The sequence below is a fragment of the Eleginops maclovinus genome, chromosome 7 (genome assembly GCF_036324505.1).
Source record: "Eleginops maclovinus isolate JMC-PN-2008 ecotype Puerto Natales chromosome 7, JC_Emac_rtc_rv5, whole genome shotgun sequence".
NCBI classification, from domain to species: Eukaryota; Metazoa; Chordata; class Actinopteri; order Perciformes; family Eleginopidae; genus Eleginops; species Eleginops maclovinus.
In genome coordinates this window covers 20,741,097-20,768,731 of record NC_086355.1, presented here as the reverse complement: position 1 = coordinate 20,768,731, position 27,635 = coordinate 20,741,097, and the positions used below count along the sequence as shown (strand labels likewise).

General features: G+C 38.7%; 1 protein-coding gene across 1 annotated transcript in view; it reads right to left on the bottom strand.

The window, feature by feature from the left end:
- Positions 1-2,490: 2,490 nt before the first annotated feature.
- The window catches only part of spegb (striated muscle enriched protein kinase b), a 39,780-nt gene continuing 14,635 nt past the window's right edge, over positions 2,491-27,635 (bottom strand). Inside the window, exons 9-41 of the mRNA XM_063888565.1 lie at positions 26,301-26,476; positions 25,914-26,174; positions 24,757-24,915; positions 24,422-24,611; positions 24,062-24,291; positions 23,352-23,471; positions 23,150-23,254; positions 22,402-22,608; positions 22,188-22,311; positions 20,919-21,091; positions 20,072-20,184; positions 19,805-19,973; positions 19,613-19,709; positions 18,878-19,078; positions 18,614-18,671; positions 18,434-18,511; positions 18,113-18,285; positions 18,004-18,030; positions 17,727-17,879; positions 17,252-17,294; positions 17,072-17,140; positions 14,262-16,959; positions 14,005-14,154; positions 13,337-13,453; positions 12,332-12,499; positions 12,045-12,167; positions 11,482-11,646; positions 9,915-10,686; positions 8,628-8,867; positions 8,329-8,552; positions 7,434-7,509; positions 7,078-7,227; positions 2,491-5,564 (exon numbers count right to left, since the gene is read on the bottom strand). Coding sequence (XP_063744635.1) covers positions 5,309-5,564; positions 7,078-7,227; positions 7,434-7,509; positions 8,329-8,552; positions 8,628-8,867; positions 9,915-10,686; positions 11,482-11,646; positions 12,045-12,167; positions 12,332-12,499; positions 13,337-13,453; positions 14,005-14,154; positions 14,262-16,959; positions 17,072-17,140; positions 17,252-17,294; positions 17,727-17,879; positions 18,004-18,030; positions 18,113-18,285; positions 18,434-18,511; positions 18,614-18,671; positions 18,878-19,078; positions 19,613-19,709; positions 19,805-19,973; positions 20,072-20,184; positions 20,919-21,091; positions 22,188-22,311; positions 22,402-22,608; positions 23,150-23,254; positions 23,352-23,471; positions 24,062-24,291; positions 24,422-24,611; positions 24,757-24,915; positions 25,914-26,174; positions 26,301-26,476 — 8,065 coding nt within the window. The 3' untranslated portion in view covers positions 2,491-5,308. The remainder of the gene's footprint in view (positions 5,565-7,077; positions 7,228-7,433; positions 7,510-8,328; positions 8,553-8,627; positions 8,868-9,914; positions 10,687-11,481; positions 11,647-12,044; positions 12,168-12,331; positions 12,500-13,336; positions 13,454-14,004; positions 14,155-14,261; positions 16,960-17,071; positions 17,141-17,251; positions 17,295-17,726; positions 17,880-18,003; positions 18,031-18,112; positions 18,286-18,433; positions 18,512-18,613; positions 18,672-18,877; positions 19,079-19,612; positions 19,710-19,804; positions 19,974-20,071; positions 20,185-20,918; positions 21,092-22,187; positions 22,312-22,401; positions 22,609-23,149; positions 23,255-23,351; positions 23,472-24,061; positions 24,292-24,421; positions 24,612-24,756; positions 24,916-25,913; positions 26,175-26,300; positions 26,477-27,635) is intronic.

The following is a 27,635-nucleotide window of genomic DNA, read 5'->3' as shown; positions in this document are numbered from 1 at the left end:
GCCACAATGCAGGATGTGAAGCTTTTCACTAAACACCACTGTACGTGTAACGGGTTACTAGTCTGGTTGGGGGATAATGTTTTGGGATATTTCAAGGCATTTTGGCGTTTTATCATTATTGTGTGTATACATTCACAAAATACAAGTGCTACAAAAAGTATTATATTGTTGTTATTGTTTTGTCGAGAGTGAAATACACCACAGTGTTGTGGCGTTTAAGAGAGATGTTTCTTGCCAGTGACGTGTTTCTCAAGGTTACTTCCATAGGTTAGTTCAAGAACAATTTTGATGTTTAACAGGGGCAGCCTTGAAACCGACCTAGGAAAGGATGTTAGGGACCGTCTTTAAAATACCCACACCTAAAATGATAACTCTCCTCTGTGGGAAAATCTCCAGAAATATCCTCCAAAAGTTAAACAAGGATGATTATAAAAACTTAAATTAGAGCTACTATTGTTTTGAAAAAGATACTATTTATACTACGAAACATAATGAGATCATAACATAGTTTTTGATGTATAAAGCAGTTTTATGTTACTAAAAGACAGTACATTGACATATTTAAATTATTGTAACAAAACAAACATTTGTACAAAACAACCTATTGTTATTTTATGTTTTGAATAATGGATAGTTGTAGTTGTTTTTTGTTTAAATACATTTGATATTTTAACACTTGCTTTTAGTTGGGTTGCCTACAACCCATCCATATGTGCAACGTGTGATAATAAAGGATAGTGTACAGGCAAACTGGTCTACTTTGTGATACCTATGCGACTATATTCAAATAAGCTGAAATGTAACCCCATTGAGGCAACTTTCTGTCTATATTCACTTTTTTTGTTAATCATTTATCCATCACCACCAACACAGCTGAGTGGAAAATGTATCGTACTTGTAACAAGTTGTAGTTCCTTTGAGGACAGCGAGAGTGTGCTGTCGGCAAATAATCTCAGGACTATACACATGATCATTTCCATTCAGGTTCACCTTGTCTATCAAAATACAAAGTATATATATATATATATATATATATATATATATATTTATTTTTATTTATTGTGAACAACATTTTTTTTTTTTTTGTATTTCAAAGGGTGGCACGTTGATAATTTATCCATTATGGAGATATTAAGAAATAACATACAATATAAGAACTAACTCTAACATCTCATCATTGTCACCCAGGATGGGGGACAGTTTTTTTATTTGTTTATGCCTCTTTGAAACAAATGAATGATTCATTACCATGATAATACAAAAGTTATGAATACTGTATGTCTTTTCATAAAAAAATATCTACTTCTCCCCTGCATTTGTAGAAAAAAACATATATTTCACATGGAAGTACCCTGGAATACAACTGCTTTATCCTATTGTCAAAAGTGCTTTATATTAAAAAAATGAAATAAAAAAAAAAACACTAAGACAAATGTTTGCTTTAAACTCTTTGCTTTTTTTAAATCATGGGTGGTATTGAACGGACAGCATGGAGCATCAATACAGTTCACTGTTAATTGGATTGCACTATACAGTAAGAGTGTGTCACATTAGCATGATGTATCAGAGGTTGCATCAGTGTATGTCGACACAGGCATAAGTCTGGTCAGTCTACATAACTTTAGACTTGCCAGCATCAGACATCTTTGCATTTTTGATGGACAAGATTGTGTTGGTGTCTCCAATGTTGAAGAATACTCTGAAAGACAATCATAGCACCTTTCTATTTCTATTTTCAATCAATTCATTTCTCAAATCGGCATTACCCTTCAAACTGTAGTTCAAATTATTAGTAAGTTTGTTAAAAAAAAAAAGAAGTCCTAAACCATGATTCAAACTTCTTAAATGTGAATACTTTCTCGATTATTCTCTCTGACAATAAATGTGGAATTCTACAAAAAAAAAGATTTTTGGGGGGGATTTTTAAACACATACATTTTTTTTTATACCATAACAAATTTTCAACAAGTAATCAAGACAATAATAGACCCATTGATCAATACAGAAAAATAATATTGCAACACAATCACCAACCGTTTATTTTATTTAAAATTGTTACATTTCTTACCTTGTGGAAACCCTCAAAGTTGCATTGCTCCAGTCACCTAACCCACAACACTTCAAGCTTTATATGTAGAGGTTATCAAGGGTCAGGTAGAACTTGTCAGCATGATGAAATTGATTAAAGATATTCACCACATGTTTCAGAGATAATCTTCTCTCCCTATAAAGCCTTCATATCAAGTACTCCTGAGCATTTGGAGCTAGTTTTGTTTGCCGTTTTTTTTTTTTTCCGCTGTTGATAATACACACATATTTGACGTCAGGGTGATGTGGAGGGAGTGTCCTAACTAAAGTCATTGTGTCACAGTAACCTGAAATCATTTTGTTTAACATTTAAGAATTGTTCATATTAAATTCATAGTTTTGCTCCACTTATCCCATCATCTTTTCATCCACTGTACAACAAAATGGAACATTGTATCCATATTTTTGTCAAATTTCCTTTATTGTTCATAGCCGTAACAGCTGTCATGCCTTTTTTCCATGCCAGATTCAGAAGGGTGACAAAATAATAAGCAGCAGCTTTAACAAACACAGTCACTCAATAAATAAACAAATTGCGAAACACACACGAAGCAGTCACATTCATATAATCCAAAATAACTTCTCATTCCTGTAACAAATCTATTTTCTCTGTGGGTCTAATATCCATCACGCGGCACTGCAACACATTACACAACATACGGCATTTTATTACAAAATGTGGAGCATTCAACATGTTTTTTTCCTAACCCTGTTGTCTGCTTACAAATAGTTGCAATTTCTTTATGATTAAAGAATGTAATATATTGCACATGTGTTATATTGACGTTGAGAATTGAACGCAAAATTGCACTCATGCTGATCTTGTATCTCTTTTTTAAGCTTTAAAACATTGCTCTGCCTATAGGGAAATGAAAAAAGGGTTGCAGAGAAGGGCAGTATTTACCTTGAAATAGCATACGGAAGAGGATGTGGCATTGTAACATGTGGCACTAATCATCTTCCGTACATTAGAATATATAGAATTAGCAAAATAATTTCATAGGATTACAAACAATCTCAGATTAAAACAAATAGGGATTTAGCTGGATGTTTGACACAGTTTTATGCAATGTATGTATATATATATGTAAGTAATATTGTCATGAAAGACCATTCAGTCCTTGACTGTAAGTCCTTTTTACTTTTTTGTGTCATGTTTAGTGTGCAAATCCGTACCTTATATAAACACAAGGTGATCAAAAATCTGACATTTGTGCAAAAGTTTCACATGCTGGTTTTAACACTGATTTTACCCTGACAAGGCAAAGCAACATGAAAGAAACAATACAACTTAGCTGTTTAATAACTAGAGAAAAAATCACTGATTCAGAGAAATGTTGTGTCAAAGCAGATGTGCTGGTACCGACGCCCCAGGATAGAATTCCAGAACAAATAATTAAAACAATAGTGGATATAAGGCATTCACACAATCGTTTTTGGGACAGACATTAAACACCAATATGCCGCAGAGTCATATTCTACTTCCAATCCAACCTAAGGGCCAATATCAGTATGCGTTGAATTATAATCTTCAAAATGTCCCTGAAGAGGTCACGTTTTATGCTATAAGGGGCAAAAAGAAATATGTAATATATAACCATTCTGCAACTGTTTAAAAAGTCAATCCCTCATTTGCTTCTTCTTGAAGATGATTTTTTTTAAAAAACAATATTATGTCATACATTTATTTTGAGGTACAATCCTCAACATATCTCATATATAGAATGCTGGATATGAGTGTCTCCTACAAAGATAATTAATTAATTATAATATTTCCTAGAGCTGCATGTTTTGATGTTTATATGTTGATCACTGTGTTTTGTAAGTTGGATGGGCTCGAAAACAAGTTGTATGACTCTTTATTAAGGGAATAACAATTTAATACATTTTTTAATGGGATAATCACCATCTTCAATCTTACCTAACTTTATTTATTCAAGAATTGGCCATTTTAGAAATAATGTATAAAATCTAATTAAATCAAACCTCTATTTTAAAGCGGTAGCTGTTAGCAATTGAATAACAGAGCCACAAAAAGAACTAAACCACTCGCTAATGTCTTCATAAATATCAATTCTCAGTTAATTGGAGAGGCTATTTTTTATGCTAACTGGTTAAGGGCACTTGGAGGAACCCCAGCATCACCAGTGGGCTTCTAAAGTGATTCACTTTAACACTAACCCCCCCCTGAATAATTCATCATGACAATGATCTTGTATAGCAAGCAAAGTGCTGTATACAGAGTCTGCAAATACACTAGCTGACTGACTCAGCAAACTTGTAAACTTCTTGTTAGTAAACTCAGAGATGGGATAAATATAGCTTATCACTCCAGATCCTATAAACTGGAATACTTGAAGAACCTAGCTAAACTAGAAGCTAATGTGCTGCTTGAGAGTGGTGCTAAATATAAAGTTTTATTACAAATTGCAAAATAAAAATCTGATTTTGAATGAGCGAATGAGTATCATAAGGGGAAGTGTTTTGTGCTGATACGAGTCCCTTTCTAATAGCCCTTGTAAAAAATCATCTCATATGTCCTCTGAATTTGAAAAGTAACCGGACATGCTACAATCTTCAAGATGCTACAGCAGTATAAAAACTCAGGTTCTGCAACACGGATAACACTGCTTTAGTGATTAATCATGGACGCAAAATTAGCCATCATAGAATGAAACCCTGGCGGGAAACATTTGAATATGAGACTAACAGATAAAGGGAAACACGGCATCAATTGTTTTAGCACTCCAGGCTTTGAAATTGTGCTTCATTATTTTTGGAAAGTGGTGAAAAACGTGATTAAAACATCAAACTTCTATTACCGTTATTTCAGGCCTCCCACGGTGGGTCATCACGATGTACCAATATGCATTCCCTCTAGTAGAGTTGACAGTAAGAAATGATTTATCCAAAATGTTATAAACCTTGAGGTACTAACTTGAAGACAACATCCTGCCTTGTGTGAACAAGGTCCACCATATAAAAAATACAGTCAGGCTCTTGTGACTTTAGAAGAGTTCCCTTAGGTGTGAAATCATACTTTAGATTCACAAAAGAAAAGTAGTGAAGCCTCTGCTGCCACTGCTGGTTTGTAGAGTTTTCTTTTCAAGTTCAACAACTCCATCCTGAAGGGACCATCCCATCCTGCGGCCCAAAGTCTCGTGTCGCTCTGAGGATGCCCCCCACCCCCTCCTGACATTCCGTGTCTGGAAGCCTGTGTTCACTGGGTGATAGGTGTGGTGGGTGTGGTTGGCACATTTGGCGTGGAGGGGCTGGTGGGGGTCTGTGGCGAGCTTTGGTAGGACCGCAGCAGGACTTTGTGCTTGGTGGCTACCTGCTCTCGCCTGCGCTGCTGGTCGGCCAAAAATTCCTTGAGACGGGTGGTGGTGAAGGTGAGGGTCTGCCTGCGGAGCCGCATCAGGTAAGCGTCTTGGAGCCAGGAGTTATTGAAGCAGTCCTTAATGGAGGGACGGGCCCTGTGGGAGAAGAACATATTTGGAATTTTGAGAGAGACTAACATCTATACACAGCTTTTATTGAGTTTTTTTCTGTGCGTGAGCCTTGTCGTTGTGTTGTTTCCCTGTCTTTGTTTTTATGTTTGTCTTCTAAATTAAAACAAAAATGTAAATGTAGTATTTTTTAGCTTAGTAATAATACTTGATTCAGTCAATTTGGTAATTCAATGCTCTTTTTTGATTGCACACCCTTCCTAAGGATGGCAGACGTTGCTATGGATTGCAGGATGTTGTTATGGATAGCAGACAGTTGCTATGGATAGCAGACCGTTGCTATGGATAGCAGGCCGTTGCTAAAGAAAGCAGACCGTTGCTATGGATAGCAGGCCGTTGCTAAAGAAAGCAGACCGTTGCTATGGATAGCAGGCGGTTGCTAAAGAAAGCAGACCGTTGCTATGGATAGCAGGTCGTTGCTAAAGAAAGCAGACCGTTGCTATGGATAGCAGGCCGTTGCTAAAGAAAGCAGACCGTTGGTATGGAGAGCAGACCGTTGCTAAAGAAAGCAGACCGTTGCTATGGATAGCAGACCGTTGCTATGGATAGCCGACCGTTGCTATGGATAGTAGACTGTTGCTAAAGACGCTCTTATGAAGAGACTGCAGTCATATCATTCCGTAAAAAAGAAATCTGGTCAATTTAACAATAAGCAGTTGCACACATTCATTTTTGATCAGAAAACACAGTGGAATACTTTTTGAATAATCATTCATTAATTTCTGAAGAGCACAAAGCTTTGGACTCATGAACGGTCACCAGTAAAGAAATTAAAAGAGCACAAGTAAAAGAAAACAAGATAAGGAATGACATTAAAAGACACAGAAAGCTGGACGGCAGAGAAGTAGCAAAGTAAACTGAACTTTTTCCTTTACGGACGCAAATAACATATTTTATAATCAATCAAATCATGTTAAGATGAATATGCTGTTTCATATTACTGAGGTATTTAGTAAATAGCCACGTATGAAGCAGGATGATGTACAGTACAGTATTATAATGAAAGGAACCCTATAAAACCGTTCCGCTCTGACGTATTCTGCTCATTTTAAGGTTCATATTTGTATTTTGTGTCTCCATGCTTTAATGTTCAAAAAGCTATTTATTTTTCTCATACTGCCTGTGCTGCAGCACATCCTTTCACCTTCTTTCTGAACCCAGAGCACAGTCTGCTCTGATTGGTTAACTGGCTGTGATTGGTTAACTGCTTAGAGATGTGTTGGATAAGACCCACCCCTTAGCCTATCAGGTACAATGTGTTGGAATGCCAGCCAATAGAAGCCATTATAGATTAAGGGCAAACCCCACAAAGCATAATAGGGCCTCTTTAATCCAATTGGCGACTCGCTGCATATTATCCCTTATATAGATCGTTTGTGAATAAAGGTGCTGTACAGCTATGGTATCAATATGGTAGCAATAGGAATTGATAGATATTCTTTACGGTATCGAAATAACAATGGATTCACGTTCAGCTTACCAGGGGTAGCTACAGAGGATCTTTTTAAGAAACAGAGAGGCACTTTGGGACACATTCTGGTAGAGTTTAGAGAGGTCAAACTTGGCCGCCTGGATCCTGGCTTCAGTCTCCTGAGGATCAATTTCAATGAAAGGCGACTTGCCGCTCAACCTGGAAAATCACAGAGGGGAAGTTTAGACTCTAGTTATTAATGAAATGAACATCACAAGCGAAGCAAGCTGTTTGCATGATGTGTAATTAGAGTATGTTGGAAAGATCAGAAATGCTCATTTTAATCGTAAGCCTCATATCACATAAGGAACACATCTCTATTTAAAGAAGTATTGCTGGGTGGAAGCTGTGAAAGCAGGGCTCACATGATGAAGGTCAGCACGCCCACGCTCCAGATGTCAGCTGGAGGACCCACCACATCCCCCTTCAACATCTCCGGAGCTGCACAGAGGAGAGAGGAACCATGCACAGCCTTTATTATTTTACACAGAACTTTAATTAAATCTTTTTTTCTGACACACAAACACTGCAGTTTGTGACACATTCCCTATGATTCTGTGTTTGTAATTAATAGTGTGTGATTGCATTTTTAGTTCAAATACTAAATGTGCCTTCATAGCTAATAAACCTCCAATCAGAAAACCTTCATTCATTCTGTATCAACACAAATCTTTCTATTATTTTATATTCAACCACAGATATTTCCATATTATAGAATATATCGAGAGTGTTTTTGTGGAATTCTCTTCCTAATAAATTAGAACACTTTTTGCACACTTAAGGTAATAAGATAGTAAGAAATAGTTTTAATAAGCTTCTTATACATTCTAAGTAGTCGTATTTCTAGATTAATTATTATATATGTTATTTCTACTTCTGACTGACTCGCATATGTTTTTTATTTGTCTGTTCTTTCTTATCCGTTTACTTTTTGTAATGATTTAACATTACACTATCTGCATTTTTGTTTGTAGCTGGCCTCCACCTTAATTAAAATATGTTTAAAAAATAGTTTTACTGATGTTAACATCATCAGTCATCCATTGAACACACTTTATTCAATTGTTCTCTTTTCAGGATCTCCCTTACGACTGGAATGTAGCACAAAATAACTTACAATTAACATTAAATCCTCAGGTTTCTTTTACCACAAGTGACCCATTTTTCCATGAATGTGATCTTTTGCCAAAATAAAAAAATATGAATTATACCAGCTATAATTTGACACTCCTATAGGTCTGTGTAACAAAGAGCTCTTACACATATACTCCAGGGTTCCAATAGGAGGGCTGAACTGCTTGAGGAAGAGCGGGTTGTAATTCTGAGCGCTGCCGAAGTCGATGATCTTGATGACGTTCATGTAGGTGATGATGATGTTCTCTGGCTTGATGTCCAGGTGGAGGATGCGTCGTGTGTGGAGGTAATCAAGACCCTGGAGGATCTGTACGATATAGGTGACCACATCATCCTCCGAGTAACGGAACCTGAAACACAGCAGCTTGTTAGAGGGAGAATATTTGAAGGCTCATTAATGCATCTGAGCATCTGCTTGTCATCACCTGTCGATGAGGCTGAAGAGCAGCTCCTTCCCGCTGCAGTACTCGGAGATGAGCACCAGGTAGCGCGGTGTGACGTAAGCTTCGTGCAAAGCCATGATCCTGTCGTGGTGAAGGGATTTGAGGATGTCGTATTCCTGGAGCACCGTCTGTTTGTTGTCCCCCTCGTAGGGAACGATCTTAGCCATGAAGAGATTTCCTGTGGCATTCTCCCGGCACTCACGGATCACACCGAACCGACCCCTACGTGGAAAAAAGGCCCGTTACATTACATTTCTAAATGCTTTATTGTAAGTCTATTTTTGAACAGATATTAATGCCATTTCTGACAAAGAGGACTTTGTGTTCCAAACATTCAAATAAAAGAAGAAACATTGTTTTTTTGAAAAGGTGTCCTTGTTGCTCCACTGCATACCAGATAAGCGTATTATACAGATGACACATGTTTTATTTTATATCATCCTTTACCCCTTTTTTCCTTAACCTTGTGTTTAATGTATTTATTTTTTCTGTTTGTCTTTTTCCCTTTTTGTGTGACTGAATACAGCAACTATGCGTGGTGATAAATGTATATCATGTGACTGTTAAAGGGTGTATGTTATGTTGTTAAAAACTTAGAGAAATATTAATTAAAAAATGTGTCCTTTTAAATTAAATTAATTCAAATTAAGTATACATTTTATTTGATTATGGAATTTCAACATGTCATACCAAAGGGCTACTGCTATATATTTTACTTAAGTATAATTACCTATAACATACCATGAAAATACTAGTATACTGTATATATATATATTTTTTTGTGTGTGTTTGTTGCATGTTACTGCTTTAGATGTTGTGCTCATTTTAACTTTATATACTTTTGGGTAGTATAATCTACAACAATACATCACAGTCTTTAGTTGAAACAGTAGCCTTTGTCAAGTGAATAGAGAGGGAATATAATTCTAAATTCGGCAATAATTCATTTTACAATTTTCAGGAAATAATGATTTGAATCTGGTCTTAAAGCATTCGTCCTGGGAAGTAAGTTGACAAACAAATATCCTCTAGATTTGAAGACCTCTTTTTTCCATTGCATGTCAGGGCCCGATGATGTCATGTGACTGACACGGTAGTTGTAGTACCAGCGTTAGACCACTACATTAATTTGCATCTAGACCAGGCCCACTTGGTGAAGGGCCTTCTTGACAGTCTTAAAGTTGCTGGGTCTTGTTTGAAAGGTAGAGTTTGTTCTGCTGACACTTGAGTTTTTGCATATTAAAATCCGGTCCCAGCAGTAGTCATTACCTTGCTTTCTCATCCATGAAGGTGTAAGGCTTCTGTGGAACTCCCAGGCGAAGGGATCCCTCTCCAGGCCTCCCCAATGGCGTCCTGCGCCCCGAAGGTGTTGCCCGTCCTGATGGTGTGACTCGTCCTGATGGGGTACCGCGGTTGTCCCCTCCCTGCACTAGTGGTGTCAAGCTCTGCACCACCACTACGGGCGGGGAGATGATCACAGGTGCTGAGACGGTCACATGAGGTGAGACGGTCACAGGGGTAACTGTAAGGGTGATGGTTGCCGGGGTGGAACTAGGTTGGGAAGGTGGAGTAACCCGCGCGTTCACAGCCGGCGCATACATTGGAATGGATGAAATAGGTTTCCCTATGGCAGGTGCAGGTGGTGGTAGAGGAGAAGGTGTTTTTCTGGTTGAGGGGGGCACAGGACTCTGAGGTTTGGGTGGGACAGCAGGGGGAGGTGCCAGTTTGGTCTGGGGTTTGCTCATGCTGATGCTCAAGGTGCTCTTGGCTTTGGCTGGGGCAGCTGTGGTGGTTGGAGCTGTGGTAACGGGTGGAGTAACAGCATCAACCTGCACAGTGGTCACTGTACAGGCAGATTGAGCCACAGATGAAGCAGGAGCGGGAGCTGAAGTCGAGGGAGGGGCAGTTGTTACCGGGGAGGATTTATTGGAAGCAGGTTTGATGGGAGGCACTTTCATGGATGACATCATCACCACAGGGGCAGGAGGAGTCGTTGAGGGGACTGTCTTCACAACAACAGTGGCACTGGACTTAACTGGTTCTAATGAAAGACAAAGAGGACAAAATTAAGGACTTGATTTTATATATGAACAAGAAAACTCGTAAAATGTAATGATCTATTATTAGGATGTCACTTTTTACCTAATCAGGTTTGAATTATTTGTAAAGTGCAACAGAAAATACCATCAACATACACATTCAAACCCAATAATGTCTACCCTACAATAAAAAAATGACACTGAAACAGGAAATGGTAATTATCAGAGTATGCTGGTGGAAATTGTTTGTTTTTTTATGTTTGAATGTGAAATAAAATGAAGTAGAATAAAATGTTTATATAACAATAAGAAGTCAAGATAAAAACGCCCACTAAATGACAAAATAAAATATAAACATAAGAAGTCAGAATGAAATGTCCAATAAGACAAAAAATAAAGAAACATGTAATAAAATATTTATACAAACACAAGTCAAAGACACGATAAAATAAAATATTTATACAAACATCAGATGTTAAGTAAAAAATATCTAAAAGAAGAAAAAATTGAATGAAATAAACATAGACTTCAAACAATATCGATCTATAACATGTGTATTACATACAGTGTTGTATTAGTATTAATAAGAAATGAATGTTGAATTGCATATTTTAAGAGGGAGTGTCTGCTCATGGTGAAGTCTGTCCAGTATCGGTCTATTGTGAGGAGTTAAACAGAAAGGCAGAAAGGATTTCCTGTGGTGCTTTGGATCTCGGAGGAATGAGTACATTTTAAAAGGAAATACATGACATTGAAAACAAAACAAATACAGAGATTTTTTATTCTCTAATACATACCTGAAGCTTCCAGGCTTACTATCTCTGAGAGGTTGCTGTACGGGCCCTGTCCAGCTTTGTTCACACATGCCACCCTGAACCTGAAGGCGGCCCCTGCTGGCAGGTCAGACACATTGAAATAACAGTCTGCCACCCCTGTAGCCACGATCAGCCAGTTAGTCTCAGCTGGGGAGGAGAAATAAGATCAGTGTCATTTATAACACAAGAGATAGATTATTATATCACACTTGCGATCACTGTCAATCAAATTCAAGCACATCTGGTGTCGCTTTTTATAAGCTGGTCTCTTTTCTGTGTTAAAATACAAAAATCGTCCATTCTGTTAAATTGCTGTCCTTTCTTTATCCCCAGTATTAGATTTAACAGCCTGATTCTGAAATGCAAATCAATTTGGCATAGTTTTGTTCGCTGCAACCAAATGGAAAAGCCCTATTTGTAATATTTTTAAAACATACGGTAGAAAGTATTAACAACCCTTTGAAGGAGCATTTCCGGAAATCTGACAACAATCATTAATTTAAAAAGAGAAATAAAACATTAAGTAATTGTTAGACGACACATACTCTCTGCTTTTCTCTCCAGAGAGTATGTGCAGGGGGCCATTGTGTCTGAGGGCCTCCAGACTACCAAGGCTGTGTTGTTGTACTTCTGAGGTATTTCAGGGGTCCCAGGACGGTTTGGCAGACCTGTTTAAAACAAACATTCTCATTATAAAGTGTCTACATGATTTACCTACAGTTTTTGTATTTTTAGGATCTCTGTTGTCGAACCTGTAGCCTATAGCATAACTTGTTACCATACCTAATTATCTATAGTCTCATAATAAAAGTGATGATGTCTCAGTTCTTACGAGCAAGAGATATTGTGCAAGAGCTGGACACTGCTGCCAGGGGGTTGGTAGCAACACATTCATAGACCCCTGCATCCTTTTTGGTGGTCTGCATGATCATCAGTAGCTGTCGGCCATCAGGGCAGGCGATCATGTTCATCCTGGTGTCAATCTCCAGGGGCTTCTTATCTGAGGAAACAGTCATTAAAAAGGTATTGTTAGAGCCAGTATTTAGATTTAATAAAAAAAGGGCCACCTAATGGTGACATAAAGTATATAGTCCAAAAAGTATAAAGAACTACAATTCCCACAGCGCAAGTCTCTAAGTGGCAGATGGGCAACCTGTGGAAAAGACAATGTCTAGGCACTGTTTTTTTTAACTGTTTTAAGTTTTGAATTCATACTATCCTTTAAATAGAAAGAAAGAAAGGACTACCTAAGTTGTGCTTCTTTTGTTTGATTTGTTTATTGTAAAGGCCTGTTGTCTTTGTTATCTGTGTCAAAAAGTGTGTTATTTTATTTTTGAGCAAACATTACCCTATATCACCATCATCTGAGGCCAAAACAATGCAACACAAATGAAAGTAAAACAAATACAAAGGAAAGAAAAATGCATTCAACATATCTGTTTAAGGGGTCTAGTGGCTTGATAGGAAAAGGGAGAAGGAAGCCACGACAGGTATTTTATTATGAGATTATAATGATGGTGATGATGGAGGTTTATTAACAAAATGAAAGCTTGATGATAATAATAACAGGCTTTAATTGTATAGCTTTGAATGGGTTGACTCTTTACTCTTTCAAAGTTCTGCCAGGATCAAAATAATACGTGCAATAACACAACTGTTGGTTGAATCCATTTCATAAGAAGAAGGAAGTCTCCTCTACTATTGCAATATGCATGCACGCCATATTTATGCCTCTGCTGCACTCAGGAATAATTATGTTTAGTATTGTAATTCTGACAGGCCATCTGTGAGACCATCACTTGGGTAACCTTATTTACATCAGAGACCCTTGCAGTACCTTTCATCCAGTGGACGTGTGGGTGGGGGCTGCCGGCTGGCAGACAGCTGAGTGTGACCGGATCTCCCTCCAGCAGGACATGATCTCTCAGCTTGATGTGAAATACTGGAGGGAAATCTGGAAGGAAAAGTAGTATGATCACTTCAATAAGGTTCATACTACTTATTTATAAGTTCAGTTGAAAATTAGTATTTAGTGTACCAAGTGAGAGTTAATTAAAAAAACAAACACTAGAACCACCGTGCAACTTCTGGCAAAAGATCAGCTGGTAAACTTTGTCTTATTTTCTTTCTTCCACAACTTATCCCTATTCATTCATGCTATTGCTATGAAGAACATCACGTGTGTTATGGGTTGGTAGAACATTTAAGATGCAGTGTTTTAGTAGGGGATTATGCGCCAGGCTATTTCTAGACCAAGAGCAATCACTTCCTGAAGTATCTGCTGGTTGCCTGGCAATCTCACGGTGATGACAAGAGCTACTGGGTTTCTATTCTTTCTGTTAAGCTAAGCTGCTTAATAGACAGATAGGAGGATGGTCTTTTTTTTATCTAGTTCTTGATAAGATAGAGAAAATCGCACCTCCCAAAATGTCAAACTATTACTTGCTGCCCTACCCTGGACAAGTGTAATTACGATCTATTCATACACACTCATGTGCAACTTACCGGAAGCCAGTTTGGAGTAATGGCGTGAACGTATAGAACTATTTTCTCTGGAGATTGCTGTTGGTATGTCGGGCTGTGATACTGTCTTGTCACGCCTTCCTCTGGTCAGGCCCCAACGATCCCAGCGTGATCTGCGCTCACCCTCTGCAGCTGAACAAAAAAGAACACACCGTATATAAATCATCACGTATTGAAGAACTATTGAACTCTTGTTAAACGAGTAGATTTCTGATAAAGATGTATACGTTGGTTCATACCCTTTGCTTCTGACTTTAGGCTGGCCATAGAGTCTAGAGACTCTGAAGACGCGCCATTACTGGCCTGAGCTGCCAGCTGGTTCTGAGGAACACTGGCAACTTTCGGAGCTCGGCTTTCTGATGTTGCACGACGAAGCATGGAAAGAATGGGCGTCCTCTTGGTGTCCTTGTCTTCTGATGCTTTCCTTTCCTCTGAGTAGCTTCGAATTCTTGTGGAGATCCCAGCCACCGTCGATTCAATCTTTCTGCGCATCGCCAGGACCGGGGATTCATTAGGTTTCTTGACCTCCTTTTCATCTTGTTCCAACAACACGTTACCTTCACTATCTTGGTGCGCCACCTCCGGTTCCTTCTTTTCCTGTGACCCTCTTCTGCCGAGAGTCCAAGAAAGCCTACGTCTTGAAGAATCTTCTTCTTTGGTCGCTTCTTCCTTGCGTTCAGCTGAGGGCGCTCTCTTCAAGCGCATAGAGAGCCTTCTCATAAAGCCTTGGTCCTTTTGAGCTTCACGAAGGTCCTGGACTGACTTGGACTTCTCAAGTCTCCTCTGTGCCAATTCCAAAGGCGCACCAATTGGCCCAGGTCTGTATATCTCTTCGCCTGACTCTGCGGAGTCCGATGACATTGCTTGTGGTTTGTCCTCATTCTTTGACCGGGACAGAAACTTTAGACTTCTTGAGAGGGAAGACTCACGTTTTTTGAAGCGGGCCTCAAAGACCTCTTCAGAGGAAATGTCCGGAAAGTCAACTCCTGCTGGGGTCTCTTGTTGGGATGAGGAATGTGTGGTAGTCCTTGGTGGACTGGGTTCTTTTGTCATCATTTCTGGTGACGCTACCCTGGAGAATACAGCAGGGTGCTCAGTGGTGGATATAATGGTTGGCTTTGGTTGACCGGGTAAAGCAGAGGCCATGCTAGCAGGTGAATATATGGGTACACTTGATACTGAGGGTGACATAATGGCTTGAACCACAACAGGTGTAGAGGGGCTTAAAGGTTGGTCCTTTAAAGGCTGAACTGCAGGGACCATGATGGTCTGCATAATGCTTGCATATGCTGAAGTCCTTCCATCTGCTAAAGTTACTACAGGAACAGAGGGTGTTAGATAAGTTGGCATAACCATTGCTGATGGATGGGAATACTCCTGTGTTGGTCTCACCGTAACTGAGCTTGTGGTTATGATCATATCAGAAGATTGAGCAGGCATATTTTCTTCTTCTTCAACTTTTTCTTCGACAGTACTGACAATTCTTTCTTCTTCTTTCATTATATCTTTGTGTTCTTTCACATCTTCTTTCACTTGTTCTTCTTCCATTTTTTCTTCTGGTGTAGAGCTTTGAACCACAACAGGTGGTGTAGGAATTCTCTGGCCCGTGTACTCTGATTCAATCATCGGTTCTTCTGATATGCTCATGTCCTTCTCTGAGAAACCACTAGTGCTCGATCTCTCATCAAAATTACTATCTGTGGCTTCCATCTTTTCATTCATATTGTCATCAGGCTTTATCTCCTTCTCCATGAAAGGCTCCTCGCTTTCCACTTTGGTTGGACTTTCCTGCACAACACACTCTGGTGTTGGCGGTTTTGGCGAAGGATCCCTGGGGGTCACTGGACGGGAATCTAGCTTGATCTGCTCAGTGAGAGATGACATAGATATAGCCTCCTTAAGCCTTCTCTCTTCCACCTGTGCCAAAGGAATCTCCAAGGGAGCTCCTAACCGGCGATGTAGAGCTATGGGTTCTGAATCACCCTGACTGAAAGAAGCCGTTTTGCGCAACATTTTGGGTTTTGTATCATCATCCATTGCAGAATCGCTAGATGCAGCTCTAATTAGCGGGGGTGGGCCCAAACGAGCAGCACGAGAGTAGCGATCTGAAGATATTGCACGCTTTTCATCTCCCATTCCTAATGTTTCCAACAGAGGTCCTCTGAGTCCACTCAACTTTTTGTCTACAGAGCCTCCACGAAGCAGCCGCTGTCTCATCATCTCCAGTTTAAGAGCATAGTCTTCTTGACTCATGTTGGCAGTTCCTGGACTGGTGCTCCTCCTTGGTAGCTCCATAGAGACGGCTTTCTTCAGAACTCTCCTTCCATCCTCTTGGATTCCTTCTCCAGTTCCTTCCTCGGGTGTAATTTTGAGTAGCAATGCACTGTCGGCAGAGCCTCCACGTCTTAGCTCTCCTCTTCGCCGTCCTCCTTCTGGTTTGTCTGGTTTGTCAGAGTCCATACTCGAACCCCTGCGTAGGGGTTTTCTATTCATCTGTGACTTTTGTGGCAATTCAGCGGGTGACTCTTCATCTGAGGAACCTTTATCATTGTCTTGTGGCGACCTTTTACGCAGGCGACCTTTACTTGTTATTTCAACCCCTTCTTGATCCATTTCCTTGGTGACACACTCCATTGCTTCCTGGCCTTGAATAGGAGACCCAGGCAACTTACTTTTACCCTCCTGCTTCCCAGTTTCTTGCTCATTGGTTTGGATGTCATTCAGTGAAATCCTTGAACCAGAAAACTCCATGTTAAGAGGCATTGGAATAAATGGCAGTTCATCGATGTCTTCATTAGAATCTGAGGAGGAGGATGGCAAAGGTGAACTTTCTTTAAGGTGCCTGGGGACTGCAATGGAGATATGGCTGGAGGAATCATTCAGCAGCTCAGGTATGGACCTCATGACCATTTTTGATTTATAGCTGATGAGTGAACGCTGTATGACAGGAAGTAAGAATACATTTAAAGATGATACCATTGAATGATTTATAGGCATTTAAAGTTTAATGTAGTATAGAAATCTCGTATAGGCGATAGACATCTCTCACCTGCCATTTTCTGCGTGATACAAACTTCCTCAGGGCCTCTGTACTTATGGTCTTCCCCTTGCTAAGTATCTGTGAAAAAAAGTACATTATTAAAAGTAGGAATGGGGCCATTCAGTATCATCAATGAGTATTTAAGTATGGTTAATGCTGAAGAGTGAAGTACCACTGGTCTTGTCTTACCTTGAACCACGGGTGTCTGAGACATCCTTGAGTATCAGGTCTCCTGCAGGAAAATGATGGCATAATTTAGTCATCAAGTTGATGCTCATTTGTTTTGTAGCTTTCTTAAATGAATATCACTAATGGAATAGTTTATGAAAGTTGCAGATAATAATGGACTGTATAAATACTAAATGTTCTTTTTCACAAGTGCCTAATATAGAATCAAATAATTTATATTAGACACCATTTCTTCGCATTAAACTCTTCCAGAGTTGGTAACAGACATTTTTAAATAAAGTATTAATTATAACAAAACATAAGATTAATATTCAGAGTAATGATGTTAACAAATAAAATGAAAACCTGTGTGTATTACATTAAACAAAACAAAATGATATTGAAATCGAATGACACTTTTGGATGCATGGATATATTTTACACAATAATTTTACAAGAACAGATCTTGATATAGAGACCGAGTGATGGGACTCACAGCCTGTCTGCTACCAGCAGCTTTATGATGAAACCTTTAGCCTCTCGGCAAAGGTCAGCAAACATGCTCTCTTCGAAGGCCACGTTATAGTTCCTGATGTTAAGCACGGAGCTGCGATCATTCTCTCCAGCGAAAGGAGAAACTCCCGTCAGACTGAGAACAGAAACAAATGCTTACATTTAATAACAAGCCCACGGGAAGTCCTGAACAAGCCAAAAACTGACATCATTCTGTAATACATTCAATATGAATGCATAATAAGAACAATTTTACTCACAACAGGTATGCAATAACTCCAATTGACCTAGGAAAATAAGAAAAAGAATTACAAAAAGGCGATGTGTTAAGGCTTAACAAGCAAAATGTTAAAATAAAAGCAATCCTACCAGATGTCTGTTGCTTTTGACACGGGCGTCTGACTGACAATTTCTGGTGCAACAAATTCTGGTGTGCCATATTTGCAGTATTGAGCCTCGTCGGGTGTGACCTGCAGTGCGTTGCCAAAGTCACAGATTCGGATCTGATCGCTTTTGGAGTCTGCCATGAGGATGTTATCAGGCTGATGAAAGAATCAGAAAAAAATGGATTTTCTAACATTTGTCAGCCGGATCACATTTTATTTGATTATTTGCTAAATATGAAGTGCTCCAGTGCACTAAACAAATAAAGCAATTTAAATTAAAAGGAAGATAATAACAGTGATGTACCTTAATGTCCAGGTGTATAATGTTCTGATGATGAAGGTAGTCCATGCCTTCGAGCATTTGTCTTATACATGAACGTACCTGGTGGTTACAAAATGAAAATGCGTTATTATTAAATGACGCACATTTGGTAAAGACATTGATATTGAAATATTTAGTATAGGGTTGCTATGCAGGTCTTACATCAGACTCCATTACAGTAGATTTCCTTGTGAATCTCTCAAGAATCTCCTCATGGCATCTTCATATCTTTATTAAGGTATTTCTTACTGTGACTTTAAAAGAAGCGCTAATTGTTTGTGCTACATTCATAGTATGTTTTGATCTTAAAACAAGGCACATCTTTTCATAAAAAGCTAAATATAGCATATAAAGAAAAAAGTATCTATTTATTTCTTAAATTGACTCTCTAAAACTAATTGTGGCCATATCTTGAACTAAGGATACAGTTCAGTGATGATGATGACTGCATTCTTGTTCTCAAAGGCATCCTGAAAGTAGAGGACTCTCTCGTGGTCCAACTTGGAAAGCAGGTTCATCTCTCTCCGAGCAGACTCCTTCTTCTTGGCCCGTGTGGAGATAAACTTTGCAGCATACTCCATCTTGCCAACCTTCTGGGTCACACGCTTGACGTAGGAAAAGGCACCTCTAGAGGGAAAAATAAATACAAATAAAAATCAGAAAAACTTAATTAGCAACTGAAATTTGTTCAAAATAGTAAGATGGATGCATTGAAGAGGCCCTAGTCTACTCATTTTCAGTTTTATTATTGTATTTTATGCTTCTACTGTGACATGTGTCATGCTTCAATGTTCCAAAAGGTCTTATTTTTATCATACTGCCTGTGCTGCAGCACCTCTTTTCACCCTCTGTCTGAAACCAGAGCCCAGTCTGCTCTGATTTGTTAGCGGGCCGGCTTTGTTGTGATTGGTCAACAGTTTAGCCTAACATGTACAATGTGTTAGGCAGGCGTGGAGTGTGTGGGAGAGAAACTCCCTTTGGAGGGAACTTTGGGATTTAAGCCTTTGCAGACCATTTACACATGTTAAATGAACCTATAACACACTATGGGAAAGGGAAACCCTTTTGGACATTCAATTAGGATGGTTCCAATACAGACTGTGGTTCCCTTGCATTATACAGTATTACGGGATATAAACTGTGGGTTTTAATATTCCTTACCTTCCAATTTCCTTGTGAATGTCATAGTTATCTTTCAGTCTGCGCATTTTCCTTCGAATAGTCTCCTCGTCATCCTTTGGCTCCTGTTTATGTGTAGCTGCAATAATAGGCAGATTCCAAAGAATCAGCTTGTTAGCCATGCAGTTAAAGGACTGTTCGATTTTTTTATGGCTCGATAGATTGAACTCTTACCTTCATGTATTGTGAGTTCGGCCTTACAGGACACAGATCCCGCCAAGTTCCTGGCGGTGCAGGTGTAAACTCCGGAGTCTTCAGGACGAGCATTCAGGACCACCAGGGAACACTCATTATCATCGTACACAAATGTGTAATGACTGCTCTCCGACAGCAGGATATCATTCTGGAAGCAAAAAGGTACGTGTTAAATTTGATTTTGAAAGATGTATACCCTGCTGAAAACACTATAAAACGTATTGTACTGCTAAAAAGGATTAAAACCTTGAGCCAGAGGATGTCAGGAACAGGTTTGCCCTCCACAACCACAGCAAAGCGCGGAGTCTCCCCGGCACAAACCTCCAAGTCCTCCATGATTGTTTCAAATGTAGGTGGAGCTGTGGACAAGTTAAGTTAGTTACCAAGTTACCTTCAGATGTATAGATATGTGAACCGCTCTATCAAAATCGGATGGATTTTGCAACAGTGCATTCAGAGATAAACGTAGATTTATGTCAAAAAACGTTTTGGTGAATTGGGGTTTCTGGTGGATTCCAAACAAACAAAGACTTGGCTTTCACAATATGGACTTTTATCACAATAAATACATTTTATAAGCTTGTAGAGACAGGATGACATCTTCAAATGATCACCGTTAGCTCCCAGTCTGATTGAATTTGGATATTAAATATAGTGTTGAAGCTTGTAAAGGGACTACAAAAAGGGAAAAGGAGAACTTAACAGCAGCAGCATTACAACATGTGGTGTGTGCAGTGTGGAATTGACCTAATTGATATATTAGATAGATGCTGTATGTTGAACGTTATGAGAGGCACAGCCTGATCAGAAACTTGGTTATAGGCTCACCGAGATTTCAGAATCATATTTAATCCAGTGGTGTTCCAAAGGGGTAAAGAGCCTTCTCTTAAAATAACATTGGCCAAATAAATTGTCAGCAAACAGTCAGCCTGGTATGTAATGTCTTTTTCTCAATATTTGTAGATTAAAGATATCACTGGAAAGCTTTAAATCTCTTCTTTCCAAAACTGTAAACAACTGAAAATGCTTTTCAGGGTCAATGTGAGTGATTTTGATTGAGCAGGTCTTATATATAAATCAGTGTACCGCCTACCTGCCAGCTCCACACTGAAGGTGCAGCTCTCACTGCCAAAGTCGTTGGAGGCCACAAACGTCATCTCTCCAATGTCAGCACTCTTCACTTTAAGCAGCTTCAGAGTTTGCTGGTCATCATCTGGCATGGTCATCTCATACAGGCCCGGCTTGCTGGAGAGGACCGCTCCCCTCCTTAGGATAAGAGTTGATAAGTTATATTTATTCATGTCATAGTTAGGAGAGCAGTGAGTTAACAGTGGGCAGGTGTCAGGGCAAGTCAGGACACAATAATAGACTTCACTGCTCTGGAATCTTTGACATTTAGAATCAAACAGCTGCCTGTATGCACTGTCATACTGTATTTATATTGTCAGTCATACTCCCTGACTATCCTTAGTACACTCGGCCCACAAGGTGGAAGTTTTAAATTTAACAAATGGTTGGGATTATAATATTTCCCTATTTAATATGTAATATAAAATACAACTTTTTTGTACTAGTTCTTTAAGTCATTTTTATATTGATTGCTATTTTAATAAATGTTTTCAATTGGTATCTACACAAAAAGTGCTAAAACCTAAACTTAAATCAGTGTACCAGGCAATACTGAACACTGACCTTTATAACAAGTATAAAATACAATATAATGTAATGTTTTAATGTTGTATTCGTTCATCTTTTGAATGAAAATAATATTAACAAGTATCGACTTTGTAATCAGTGACATTTTGATCAGTATTTAAATTACATATTGTCTCTCAGGGACTGTAATGATGATATATTTGCTTTTATGTGTGTCTCCATTATCAATACTGTCATTTGGATTGTCTATGTAGCAGTTTCATAACACGGTCATTCATGTTTTATTGATCTGGGACAATTGTAAAACTCCCTGAGACCAATGTTTTATTTTATATAATGGGCTATATCAATACAAATCATAAATTTGGTTTTAATAGATAACAGTAACATGTATTTCTTAATTGGAAAATAACGCTATGAAATGTAATTATTTAGCTCCAAACTCTGAGGAAAACGACAAATACAACAGCACCCAAGTGTTGTTATACACCTGTGGGTATACCAGCTGAACCCTTTTACAATTTGTATCTGATTTGTGATGTTCAAATCTAATTTAAAAATAAAACATTGCTGCGTTTAAATATATAAACTACATATGATGGAGAAAAAAATATCACAGGTAAATGAAGGTTTAGTGCATGCATGTTAACAATAAATTAGAAAAAAAATAATAACTGTAGAAACTTGACAAAAGAGACACTGATACCTCTTCCAGAGGACAGCAGCGTTGACATGATTGAGGGTCACAGTGATGGTGACCGACTGATTTTCCATCACAAACACAATGTCTGGCTTATCAATAATCACTGGAGCCTCCTGGAGATAAGGGCCTAGAAGAAAACAAAAGTGTACAAACATATCATATTTAAGAAACTGTTAGAGCACACTGATGAATGGATGGGTTCTCATTAAAAATGTACCTCGGTCCAGGAGCTGCACTGAGTCGGTGCTGGGGGAGGGCTTGCTGAAGGCTTTGGAGGTGATGGTCAGGACCCTGAAGGCGTAGCGCACCCCTTTAGAGAGGGTGGTGATGATGTAGGTGGTCTCCTTCAGGCCAGAAGCTATGATGGTCCACTGGATGGAGCCCAGGGCTTGCTGTTGGATGGCATACATCAAGGAGCTGGGATCTGTAAGGAAAACAGATACAGTTTTCTGGACTTTACCGAATGTTTATTCTTTCACACTGTCTATGTTGTATGTGCATATGCTTAACAACAGACTCTGTGACCTTCACCTACTTACCCTCACATATAGATGTATGTATGTAAGATTAAGAGAAAGCATCTTATAAAATAAAATAAAAAATGTACAGGCTTTAGTGTGGTTTGCGGAGGTCCACAGGTATACAATGGGATCAATATTACATTAAAACATGTCTTGCCTGTGTCTGTTTTTAAACTGACTATCTTCGTAGTATATGGGCTCCAATTATCAAGCTGCAAACAACTTATCAAGATGTTCCTTTTCTTTTTATTTTGTATATAAACTGAAACGGAATACCTGTTTGCAAAATGCTACCACACGGTGTTTAAACTACTTTTGTTCAATCCACAAAAACCTCCCAATGAAGCTTAAAACAAAATCCTATTTTCTATATTTATCATTTGAAAGTACAATTCACACATTTTATCTGGTGAACAAATAAATATCAACATTATTCTTGCGTACCAATGGAAGGGTCCAGCCTCCTGGGTTTCTTCCAGGTTAAGGTGATGGTTTTCCCGGTGATGGACTCGATCACTGGAGTGCCATCCGGAGGGTCAGGGAGTATATCTGGGAGATGATGACAATGGAATTAGAAGTTTATAAATGTTTCTGATCGGCCTTTGTCAGAACAAATCTGCAAGTTGTTTGTTTGTATGAGAATCACCTGTGACGTAGAGATGAGCGTAGCAGGTGGCCTTGCCCACTTTGTTAGAGATGACGCTCTTGTATACGCCACCGTGGGCGTGGCACACAAAGCGGATGACCAGGCTGTGGACGTCACGAACTGCAGGAGGGAACAGAATTGAAAGGATGTTGGGTAAACTAGCCAGTTAGCATCTTTACCGTCATTTGTATATACAGGTTTTTGTATTAATATTTGAGATGTTTAGTCAGGTAGATCAATTGTTTATATATCATTTGTAAGTTAATAATATTTTTTGTTTATCAATTTGGTACTGCTTATGTTTGTGCAGTTTCATAATTCTCTTGTTTCATTTCATTATTATTATTGTTTTTTGTATTATTGTTTTACACATAAAACATAAATCAAATCAAATTATAAATTCAATACAGTACATATTCCACTTATTGATCCTAAGAGTATTTGTCAAAATGATGGTTAGTATAAGTATAACATTATAGGTTACATATTGACAAAAACTGTTTTAATTTTATTGAATTTAATTGCGAATTAAATGTAGTATAATGTTATAAATGTGTCAGCTAACAGTTAGGTTATATATGAATTATTGCCTAATAAGCTATAATAAGATAGCAAAGTTTTAGGAATCTGAAATGAATTACCTAGAGTACATTAGCTTTGTAAAGGCTTGAAAATTGTCTGAATGTTAACTCTTTTTTCAAATCACTTACACTGTGTCATCTTTCTGTCCTCGGTGCTCTCAATCCGCTTGCCGTTGTGAAACCAAACGATGGTGGGGTACGGCAAACCAGCCACTTTACATTTCAGCACCGCCTCCTTCCCCTCGATCACATCCAGGTCGTAAAGCGGTTTGATGAAGTCCGGCATCGTGAAACGCTCCACCTCATTCTCTGGGACCTCCGGCTCCTCCGGGATCGATGGCATCTTCTCTAGTTTAGCCCTAAAGGGAAGAGAGGATGAATTAGCCCCACTATGTCTCATGCTGCATAAAATAGCAGTTATTATCTTTAATTGAAAAGTCAATAAAATACACAAGAGCTACAGCCCAGTATCCAAGGAATAACTCTTACATCTGTGAGGAGATAGCCGGCCGCGGTTCTTGTATGTAAAGTTCGGCGGAGCTCTCTGCCTCTCCGTGGTTGTTACGGGCTATGACGGTGTAAAAACCCTCATCTTCATTGGTCACATGAGAAATAAAAAGAGAGTGGCGTCCGCCTTCCCGGAGGATTCTAACGTCTTCACTTTCTGTGAGCGGATGGTCTAAAGAGAAGAAAATAATCTGTATTAATATATACCTTTAGATAGAAAGTGTGTTATTAATCACAACATCATCAGAGGCAGAGATAATGAAGAAAAGGGTAAGCACAGATCGTTAAGATGATCTGTGATACAGCTGCAATCGTACCAAAGTGACTCCAGATGACCTTAGGAGGAGGCGTCCCGCTGACTTTGCAGTCAAATCGAGCGTTACGCCCCTCAATCACTTCCAGAACGTCCAGTTTACGGGTGAAGAGCGGCTCAATCGAAGGGATGACTTTGAGTTTGCCACATGAAGTCACTTCCTCTGGAGAGTAATAATGTAAATTCAGAAGAAGCAAAAGAGACGAACAAAAGTTAGTTTAAGCGGGTGGTAAGAAGGCAAGCCCGTGAGTTATGCAATTACATCATTTCTGTGCAAAGTTGTTTTAATACAATGGAGAAATAACTACACACTTTATGATCATCATGTACAGGGGCTAAAATAATAATACAACACCAAAAAATAAAAATAAATGTTATGCAATTATATATATACGGATCACAATACCATTTACTATAACCCTATTTAATACTTTTTAGTATTCAAACCATTGGAGTGTGATTTGTATTCTAGAGATACATAAAATTGGTTAAATTAACTAATTAATGGAGTAAATGAGTTAGCCTTTTATTCCATTTGTTTCCCTTGTCTTGAAGTCCATGGTTTTCTCAACGTGTTTGTGGTTTGATGCGTGATATAAGATCTGTGGTTAACAAAAGCTTGAGAGATACTCAAGTTTTGTTCTGTGACATAAAATATGTCAATAAACTCTCCAGACGTAAATTTCTGAAGCTTCATCACGTCATCACGCAGAACATTATCTGCCTTTAGCTTAACGATGGTGAAGTGAAGTCAGGCAACCGTGATGTGGTTAGTAAATAGCCTAACGTTAGCTTTTTAATGCTGGCAATTTCATTTAAGCATGTAAAAACATAAAAGTGCTGTTAATATGCGGACATTATCCTGCTGAACTAAAGTGTAAATATCATAAATATGTGTTTGCCACAGAGTTTATATTCTGCTATATTTCAAAAATACAATGGAAACATACCATTGATTTTAACGATGGACCCCTTGAATCGTTAACTTCCGGGTCAGTCGACTAAAATGCGTCATTACTGCACCACCTAATTTTGAATCTGTGATAAACTAGTTTGATTGGTGAGTAAAATATTTCTAGACTTTGATTTACATTTTTGATGAGAAATAGTATATATTTTTCTTTTATCAGAGATGTTGTGACATTTATTCCTGAGACAAACCTTTAGCGGTGCTGAGTTTGCACATGTATGTGCCGCTGTCGTCCTCGTGTACCGAGTTGAGCAGCAGCCGGCACTTTCTTCCATCGAAGTGCATCTTACAGTTGAGCAATGCGGGCTGGATCAGTTTCCCGTCGGAGAGCCAGTCCACGTCAGTGTCCTTCGGTCCGATGACATGACACTCGAACAGAACCGTCTCTCCGGCCTTGGCAGTGATGTCTCTGACCGGGCGGATGACGGCCAAGCCTGGCTCAACTGGCGGAGCTGAGAGTAAATAAAGGACGTTTTTCTTTTAAAGAGTGCTGTTTATTGATACCTTAATTGTGTCACTGGTCATGATTGTGTTTGTACATTCTGAATAATTCCTGGACTTTTGAAAGAGAAGCGTACCTTTTACCTCCAGCTTTCCTTCACACTGCTTTGTCCCATACTCATTTATGATCTTACAGGTGTAAATCCCAGAGTCAGATTTCACCGCTGACTTGATGGTCATTTTGAAAGTGCCGTCTTCTGTCTCTCGTACGATGTGACGTGGGCCTGTTTTTACTGCGACTCTGTCCCTCAGCCTACAGAAGAGTAAAAATAGGGGAACAATGGCCGCTTTGTTTTAAAACCAGAGATGAATCACGCTTAAACCACTCAGAGCTTTTTTTAAACTTAATTTATACAATGAAAGATGACCAAGCACATACTTATTTTACAACATGCTCTCTTCTGGCAGGTATGAAGGGGGTGGGGTGGGGGAGGGATACATAATCCTACCAACAATATGCTTAGCATGTTCTTTTTTTGCTATTGTCTCTCGAGAGTCATGACTAACTCCAATGACAGAACTTGCCTGTGTGAGCCAGCCTATTCTTGTCTGTTATATCAAATCTACAATTGCAAATATACTGTATCTGCTGCTTCTTTAGTTATAGTGAGCCAAAATTGCAGGTATTGTGTTTTTTTTGGATCTCAATTCCCAGAAATTGGCGAGTCCTGGGACTGTCGCCACAGGCACCTGCTCAGTAATGCTGCTAAAGCTTTCATCCTTTGGCCGTAGGCTCTATCAACATTGGGATTCCTAATCCAGCAATGGATTGTGATTTAACAGACATTTATTCATGAATATGTTTGAGATTTTGACTTCGAAACGATCAGGCTGTTTATTATATTTGTTGTCAATAAATCCAATAAAAAGAACAAAATCTAGTCTCGCTGTTATTGCATTCATTTATTTTTCTAATTTTCACTGTATCTTTTATTTTGTATTCTTACACTGGTTATTGATTGGCTAATATTGCTGTTTATGTAAGGTTAATTCATTGATGTTGAGAAAGGTGCAGTATTTAAAATGTTCTGCTAATATCTATGTGATAAGAATATAATTATCACTAATGAATAGGAAGTCCAAATAATGTCCAGAGGAGACATGAATAAATGTTTCTAAGGTAAGGTGTTATTGTGTAAGCATCTTCTCATGTGATTTGAATTATGTCTGTGAAACAAAACCTACAATGTGTTAGCCCGGTTTGTCGTCTTCCTACTAATGATGCTACTTTTCATATCAAATTCAAATTTCCATTAGTGAGAAAAAATACAATCTTAAATATTTATACCATAGACATTATAAATACCTTCTTTTTTTCCCCCAAATTCAATATTCTCAGTGTGGGAAGCACTGTTTGTCAGACCCGGTGTATGCCCTTTTAATGATAAGGCAACATGGGACAACTTCTCGGC